Source organism: Dendrobium catenatum, unplaced genomic scaffold (assembly GCF_001605985.2).
Source record: "Dendrobium catenatum unplaced genomic scaffold, ASM160598v2 fragScaff_scaffold_9, whole genome shotgun sequence".
NCBI classification, from domain to species: Eukaryota; Viridiplantae; Streptophyta; class Magnoliopsida; order Asparagales; family Orchidaceae; genus Dendrobium; species Dendrobium catenatum.
The window spans coordinates 1,766,818-1,776,082 of NW_021318471.1; the positions used below are offsets into that span (position 1 = coordinate 1,766,818).

The window sequence follows — 9,265 nt, forward strand, 5'->3', positions numbered from 1 at the left end:
ACCTATTTCTTCCTCCAAGACTTCTATCTATTTCTTCTCTCCACAAGTTTCTACCACATTGTATCTTTCTTCTCTACAAAAGGTGTAAGAAGTGTTGTTATTGGACGGTTTGTTGGTATTTGCTGGAGGAGTTTCATCGGTTGTTGGATCGGGATTGCTGTGGTGGTCCACTGGTTTGCATGTCCCTAAGAGCACTCTAATTTCCTATTTTATCGTTACATGTGAAGTGATCACTTGTTGGTAGTTCTGAGAGGTATTTTATTTTATATTAGTTTATTTTGCTAAGTTTCCTATAGTTATCTTGCATCAAGTTTGTTTTATCGGAGGTTGTTCACTTGTTTTTTGGATTGAGTTGTGTCCCATTTCTCCTAAGTGTTATCCTTTGGTTTTAAGTCTTGTTTTGATCCCATCAATTTGGAATCAGAGCCCATGGTTGCGTTCTAGTCTTCCATTATTTTTTATAAAATATGGATCATTACAAGCTGAATGGCAACATATGTTTATGCAACAAATGGTTAACCTACAACAACAAATGGAATCAGTGACTAATACCCTGGCTGCACTAAGTCCAAAAGGCAAACCTATTTTGAAACAAAATGCGGGATCCAATAAGTTGTCGTGTTGTCCACCTGCAAAGCAACATCCTAAAAAAAAAAAGAAGAAGAAATGTAGCCAAGTTATGCCCTTCAAGATGCTCAGTTTACCATTTATTCAGTCAAAAATATTGTAGATAAATTTGAGACTCCAACAGTAGACAAAGTTAAAGTTGTGGATAGTTTGGTAACGTGTGAGGAACATGTATTAAAAGAATGAGTAAAGTGCAGACATCGACTAACAAAGAGATGCAAGACCATGAAAGGCATAATGGAGAAGTTGTTATTCGTGAAAGTCGATCTGATGAAGCGACATTACAGTATGTTGATCAATCTGTCTATTGCAAAATACCGTTGAATAAAATAAACATGGAAGAAGAGAAGGTGAGGCAGCCAAAAGAACTGCAATTGAAAAGAAACATGCATCTTATAGAGGATGAACAACTTGAATTGATGAATCTAGCTGCGTCAAGTAAAGGTTTATCATCCATTATTTTCCTTAACAAGTATAATTTAGTTAGCAGTATTTTATCAAAAGAAGTTGAGCTTTTTGAAAGAGTTGGTTCAATCACATATCATGAAAAAACTTATTTTGAGAAAAATCCTTTAACTGTTGAAAAGAAATTAACAGGTGCTGCTAAAAGCAAACTGTTGTGTGAGACTTTGCCCCTTACTGTTCCTAATGATACTGTGGATATATGTGCAACCCAAGCAAGACATGCAGTGCACCAATAACTCTTGGTTGGATGGAATGGACGCCCCCCTGACTGACTGATGAAGATGAGGAGTTGCAGCTTCATCATCCTGATATCCATCAACATATTAGTGAAGCGTTCTCATCAGGAGATGAGATTCTCCACCGGGGAAGAATTGATGCATGCAATAAACTTCATTTCATATTCATTTTATTTTATTTTGAACTCAATTGTAATGTGAATGTTATGTTTTATTTTATCCCCAATGATGGAATGCAATCAATGATCATGTAAAGGTAGAGTGCTCTTGGGTTATGTCCACCTTTGGTTTGCAAGCTTCCTTGAGTAATTATTTGTGGGCTGAATTTCATCTAAATGGGCTTGGCCCATAGTTCTTTGCTTGTTTGGTGTTTGGAGGATTGGGGCTGATTGGGGGCTATCTTTTTGGCATTGATTGTTGGGTTCATGTGTTGTCGAGCTCCTTTCTTGGTGTATGTTCGGCTCCTGGTTGTTCCAATCCTGGCTGTTTGGTTTGTGTTGTTGCCGTGTCTTTTCTCTTGGGTTTTCCCCTGTTCTTGTTGGTTGAATAGGGCGGCTTCTTTGGGTGTCTTTTGGGCTCCTTTTCCCTATTTATAGGCGATGTTTTTTGCTGTTGGAAGTTTCTTGAAGCTTGATATTTGTCTCTAAAAATCTGAGGGTTTCTTTCTAAGCTTGAGAGCTTCTCCTTCTACCTATTTCTTCCTTTAAGGCTTCTATCTATTTCTTCTCTCCACAAGTTTCCACCCCTTTGTATGTTTCTTCTCTTTTTGATCCCATAAAAAATACATTATTATTAAGAATTGTATTGTTTCATAATATAACCAAAATATCAGAGATTGCATATAATATTATTTAAAGAATTTAATTGTACTACAATATTATTTTTCAGAGACTATTATTTTCTAATCAATTAAAATAGCATAATTTTAAAATCTCAGGTGTAAAATTTTCAAAAAAAGCTAAATATATAGAATTTTTGTCCCTATAACATATCAAAAGTTACATAGTAAAAATTTTGGAGATTACAAATTATCCCAATTTTAAACTGACGGTATTATAAAGTAAATTGAAAAATTCTATAAATTTTTATATTTTTTAAAATTGAAATACGCAAAATGTCACCTGTCTATCTGAGCAACTCTCAGAACAAGGCCGTCAACTAAAAACAAATTGAAAGACTTTCTCTCACTAGAAATCCCTCTCTCTAGCTGGCAACTCTTAGGAGAAAATGAATTAAGTGAATAAAGGATTTAGATATTTTTATTATTAAAATTCAGCCTAGCGTCGTGATGCCCTCCACGCGCTCCTAGGCGCCCACACCGCTGTAACACAGCCCCCAGCAACGCCACGCTGAATTTTTTTTAATTCCATAAAGTTTAACGTTGAAGCACCCCAACCCTAGCGCTATGACACGACAGAGGAAAATTTTATACTTTTCCAAACATGCAAACAGACTCGCAGGACTCATTTCAAAACACTAACAGACTCTCACATGCACACAGAATATTCCCAGACACATACATACGAGTTTAAATGTATAAGTTTAACTGATTACCTCGGATCAGATCGGGTCAAAACGGGTTGAACAGTACACTGACTTTCCAAATGTTGCACGTGAAGCAGGTGAAGTCGAACAATAGTGACGGAACAAAACTCTACCTCATGCAAACCAGGTGAAATCGAGCAGTAACAAAGGCGAAGCCGAGCAGCGAGTAGCAATGAAGTGCATGGAGAAAGTTGGCTACGGTCGTAGTGAGCAAGCTCCTGTCGCTACTTCCAATCCAAAAGAAAGAAAGTCATTGAATTGTCGTGACTTCTTATCCGATAGGAAGGGAATGTCGTCAAAGAAGGCGTGCACCTCTAAACATTTTTGTGGAATTGCATTGACGCGCATCACTTATTGTGCAATTTTAAACAATGGAATGCACTATTAGATTTCCATCAAATCACACTATCTTGAAAATTTTCAATTTCTAAGAATTGAGAATTTGATATTCATCAAGTATGAGCATGACAATTGTGATTTTTTAGAGTAATCCATTCTTCATCACAATTGGGCTTGTCACGCCAATTTATAAGAAACGTCTAAACTTTGCCATTAATACAAGACACAATTTTATCATCCATAATTACTTAGGAAAAATCGAGCAGACAAATTTGCAAGGTATGTAAAGAGATAAGAATCCACAGTACTTCAATATTCAAATGCCTAATTTCAGTGATTTTTTTTTAAGTGAGAATTAATTTGAGTGGATATCCATTTGCCTAATCAATTATCAATCTTTCAATTGAATTCCTCCACTTTTGGATATATTTGTAATCAAATAAAATCCAACCAAATCAAATATTTGGCCTTGATACCACATCTCCAAAATTTGGAAGGAAAATTAAGGCAAGAAATCATAATTTCACAAAATATTTTCCAGAGCCACCCTTCATCTACAAACCCCAAAAAAATAAATCACCCCATCGACCATATTAATCCAACTCAGCTCACATATAACCAAACCTAACCTAAGTTTACTAAAGCCTAAGCTCTCGTGTAAACTCTATGCCTTTTTACCCCTTAATATTATGAACTTATTTCTCTCATTTCTCATTAGAATCAAGTATTTTTTTTGTATTTGTCACTCCATACTTTACATCTTTTATATTCGGTAGTTTGGTTGATTTTGATGATATACATTCTAGATTTCTTCACAAGTTGACTGTCTTGGTATGTCCTACTCAACTTGAGTCGTATTGTTCCTTCCCCCAACCCTACGAAGGTTTTGAATATTGAACTAGACATTAAACTAACAGAAGAAAAGTTTTAAGATCCAAAGGTTCAACTTGAATTCAACAGGGAATTGATCTACGATGGGAAAACAAACTATCAACTAAAGATACTTAGAAGACCCAAGAAAAACAATAAAATATTGACCCTAATTTGTTTGAGAAGTGCAATAATTCTAATTCTCCAAAAGAGAATTCGTTGAAGTCCATGGGAATTGATGCAAGACTACTTACTTCATATAGGATCAAGCATGAGAAGGCTACAGAAGTTCAAGTTAAGCAAAAAATAAGCACCAAAAGTGAGACCAAATCAAGCATGGGCTAAGGCAATTGAAGCAACTATGATGCACCGATACAGACACGGAAACACGGACACGACACGACACGGGACATGGCTATCATTAATAATATAGGACAAGAGTACGGCGCGGACACGACATTATAATTTTTTAAATAGTCTATAGAAATTAATATAAAATCATATTAGAAACGACAATCAATAATAAATCAATATCATAATTACTTGTCTATCCTAACATCATCAAGTTTGGCTCGAGTATAAACTTACCGTGTGCATACGGAGGACAAGCAAGCTATCATTACATTGTCCATCAATCAAATAAACTTGATATGGATTTTCATGTTGAGAGACCATAAAATGCAAGTTATGTTCGTAATACTGAACTTGATGTAGTAGGATTTGTGGAGATCTTATACTAGCTATGCAAAAATCCTAGAGACTTCTGCATGCAATATGATGACAAAACTAACTAAAATACAAGATGAAGTTTTTAATGGTTTGCTATCATAGGCATGCAAAACTCATATTCTATTATGTATAAATATCAGTGGTGAAGTTTGGGATAAATAATCAACAATGAATAATATATTATTACAACAACAATATCAAGCCTTTATCTCACTACGTGTGGTCGCCTACATGAATCTTTTTTCTCCATTATATTCGGTTAAGAGTCAAATTCTCATTTAGATCTAATAAACAAAGGTCATTCTAATATTTTCTCACCAAGTCTTTTTAGGTCTACCTCTACCTTTCTTAACATATACTAAATTTAATACATCTACTCTCCTAACCAGGTCATCGGAAGGCCGCCATTTTATGTGACCAAACCATCTAAGGCGACTCTCTCTAATCATATATGCCGCTGGAGCTACTCCAACCTTTTCACGTATAAGCTCATTTTGTATCCTGTCTCTAAGAGTAAAGACACTCATCCACCTGAGCATCCTCATCTCTGCAATACTTAACTTAATAGTATGCTTCTCTTTTAATGGCCAACATTCTGCACCATTAAGCATTGCAGTTCTAACCACCATCTTATAGAATTTTCTCTTAAGTTTGAGTGTTACTTTTCTATCACACAACAAGCCCGATGCATTCCTCCACTTCAACCATCAAACTTGAATTCTACTAATAATATCTCCATCTATTTCACCATCACTCTGAACAATAGACCCAAGATATTTAAAACGTGTACTCTTATTAATGACTTGATCAACTAAAGTCACAATCCCTCCACTATAAGTATTATTACTAAAATTACACTCCATATATTCAGTTTTAGATCTACTCAAACAAAATCCTTTAGACTCTAAGGCAAAGCCCTACATAAGGTCCTAATTGGGTACCCATTGGGTACTCATGTTTTACTCGGACGGGCTTCGCCCACCCACACCCACCCATGTTAACTTTCTGGATTTCGTACCCACCTATACCCACCCACTTTCCATGTTTTTTGAACACAGTCTGCCACGGACTGATTGGCCTTGAGGCTTATTGTCATTTGCTATGATGGCAAACTTTCAAGTTGCATATCAAAATTTATCATACTCGTAGCATGGTTAAGTGCTAAACAATACTTAGTGATGATTGTAATAGTATAAGTAAGATATACAATGAATAGCAATGTAAATCGATTTATTCCTCGATGTTTAGTACCCACCCATACCCACCCACAAGGCCATGGGCGTACCCATACCCACCCATACCCATTGGGTATGGGTGGGTACATGGGTGGGTATGGGTATGGGTACCTAATGCAGGGCTCTGCTCTAAGGTTAACCTCCATAATTCAAGTTTACATTCAATTGCCTCTATAGTCTTATCAACAAGAAGAATAGCATCAACAAAAAGCATACACCAGGGTAAATATATTGATGAATAATATAGTATTAATTAAAAAATAATAATAATAAAGAACTTCAACAAATTGAATGGTTTTGTAAACCTTAATCCTAGAACTCAAAAGAGCTTCTAGCATTTGGGATCATATGCCATTCCTAGCTTAGATCATCAGTTGTTGAAGGTTGAGGATTTTAGTCATCATTCACTTGATTAAATTAAGAACAATCACCAAAATAATAAAGAAGAGTGAAATTGAAAAGATAAATAAAGAACATCCTATATCTTCTAAGCCAACTTACGGAGCATCAATGCAGACAAACGACTTAGATGCCCTAGTCAAACGAGTCGAACAATCACAAACTTACTTTTGACAATGCAGACATAATTGAACGAGTCAGATGCCCTAGTTGCATGTGGAAATGATGAAAATAACTACCGATAAAGCTTCAATCAAGCGTACGACGCTCGTGCGTCCTCGTATGCATGTGAAAATGAATAAGACAATGAACACCAACATTTAATTGCACATTCAGCTTTGCATGCCTTTGGAAAATAAACAAGACGACAAAGACGCAAGCTCCTTAGGCCTCTCTTGCCTGCGTATTATGCTTTATCGGCCTCGCCTACTCGCATATTAAGCTACTCCGGCCTCGCTTGCTCGCGTAAACAAAGAAGACGACACAAAACTCTCGCCTGCTCGTGGAAATGACTTTGAATACAAAAGGATGCGGGATAACCTAGATGTATGCAGTTCGGTTCATTTTATTTTATTTAAAGACTTTAATTTTTTTTAATTAAATATCATTGAAAATATTAGGACATGCGTGTTTGTTTAAATTTAAATATTATTTTAATCGGACACATTTCAGCCGTGTTTGACATGTGTCCTAGTTGTGACAGGCGCATGTCCGTGTACGACACAGCATACCTTCATAAGTAGGTGCGGCGGTGCATCATAGTGAAGCAGGAACTTATTCCTAGGCTTAGCATGGGGTAACTCTTCTTGGTTGAATTTTGCATTGTCCTTTTTTTATTTACTTATATATTATTATATTATATAGATATGCATTAATAGGTCATCCGACCTAGCTCTCCCTCTCTTTTGACATTATCCAACCTCTCTTACCACTCCCCTCTCTCTCATTGTTAGTTAGCGAAGCTTGGAAGCAAAGAAAATACAAGCAATATTCAATGTACAATGATAGAAGTCAGTTGCATAGAAGATATCTCCATTGGAATACTTGGTATGTTCATGTTATTTGAGGGATTAAAATTTCAATGTTTGCAAGTTTGATGTGTTTCAGTATTAATGATATAAACGCTTTTGTATACGCAACACTGATAAACCAAACAAATATCAAAACATATAGCATTGCTTTCAATCCTTCTAAATGTGAAATATGGTAGTCAAACAGTTGCAGCAACTCGAGTTTGCTATATAAATTTTATAGGCCAATTCACTGCTAATGCAGCCCTCGCATGGTAGCAAAAGACATGATTTGAAATTTTGAATTAGTTGATTTTCTATTAACCATCTATATCACAATGCAAAGTTTATTCCGTTGCTCATTATTTTGTCCAGTTAGTTTCAACCACAGCATAATTATGAAAATCAATTGAGCAATTTCAAAATCACAATTAGTACTACACTTTTATGGAACAAAAATACTTTAACTCATCTGTCTAAAGAAGCACATCAATAAATTAAAAATCAATTCATCTGATAAAGAGTAATCAACTCAAATTGAAGGCCTAAAATAGAAACCAAATACCTCACAGGTGAAGATAACCAAATTTGCCTATTTGGTGTTTGCTTGTTAATCACATAGGTGCCCAAGTTACCAAGCTTCAGTGTCAAAACCTGATTCTGCCAATACACATGGAACAAGACAATTCAATGACTTTAGCCAACTACAAGTAACATTACCTTCAAGCTTTAAAAATTTCCAAATGCTTCAATTTAACTGACCCCAAAGTCAATGTCAAAACCATCACTCTGGATTGAATCACCATATTCCTGACATCGAAATGACAAGTTAAAACGTTAATAGAATATAATCATTGGTCACTTCTAACAACATTGAATCTGGAATTCGAGAACTATGAACAAAGACTAAATTGGTGAGAGAACAATAATTACTTCAAACTTTTCCTGCAGATTATATAAAGTCGAATCCGCTACCCTGTGAAACTCATCTTCTGACACGAGCATTCTGTCAAGAACTCACAATTAAGCAAAAAGTTGAAGTACTAACCATACATTTAAAAGCTTATCAAATAGAGAAACATTGGAAAGCTGCAGATAAAAGGCAAAGTCAAATTCACAGAGAAAAGCAAACAGATTGCGAAGCTGAATTTTTCGAAGGAAATAAAATTCAACTTTCTATGGTCTTACTGGTAATCAATAGCGGCCGGGCCTGCTTCCTCATCAATCTGAGAAGGATGCGAGCAGAAGAAAGCTAACCTACTAGAAACGCTGGGGAACTCACATAACAAGAGGTCAGCTCTTCGGATGCAATAGAAAGCCGTGGCAGAAGGAAGAACTGGAGATGAGAAGAAAAAAGACGAGGTAGAGGAGAGAGAACGTGGAACCATAGAAGGGAGAGACCTCCCAGCTAGCAACCGCCGAAATAAAAGCTTTGGGGAGGACGAGGACACCATGGGCGTTGAAAGAGATGCCAACAGGCGAAAAAAATGCTGTTTGGATACAGGATTAATGTAGGATTTGAGCCTGCCAAACAGGATTTAGGGAACTGTTAAATCTCACAGCCAGTTAAATCCTCCGTTTCCCTCTTTTTTGTCGTAAATCCCTGATTTACAAAATGCGGGAGTTCGGCGGATTTGGCCAAAGAAGCGCGCGAAAGGAAGAAATATGGCTAATTGCGAAGCTCCCGTTGTTACTTCCGATCCTAAAGAAGAACAGCAAGGACTGACTTCGGATCCGACAGGGATGAGCGTCGTCGAAGGAGGCGAGCAACGAACAGCCGGAGAAGGGAAAAGATAACCTGCGGCTATAA

General features: G+C 36.4%; 1 protein-coding gene across 1 annotated transcript in view; it reads right to left on the reverse strand.

The window, feature by feature from the left end:
- The window catches only part of LOC110092510 (frataxin, mitochondrial), a 15,355-nt gene extending 6,090 nt beyond the window's left edge, over nt 1-9,265 (reverse strand). The window contains exons 1-4 of the mRNA XM_020817090.2: nt 8,644-9,265; nt 8,389-8,461; nt 8,218-8,265; nt 8,021-8,115 (exon numbers count right to left, since the gene is read on the reverse strand). Of these exons, the coding sequence (XP_020672749.1) occupies nt 8,021-8,115; nt 8,218-8,265; nt 8,389-8,461; nt 8,644-8,909 (482 nt within the window). The 5' untranslated portion in view covers nt 8,910-9,265. The remainder of the gene's footprint in view (nt 1-8,020; nt 8,116-8,217; nt 8,266-8,388; nt 8,462-8,643) is intronic.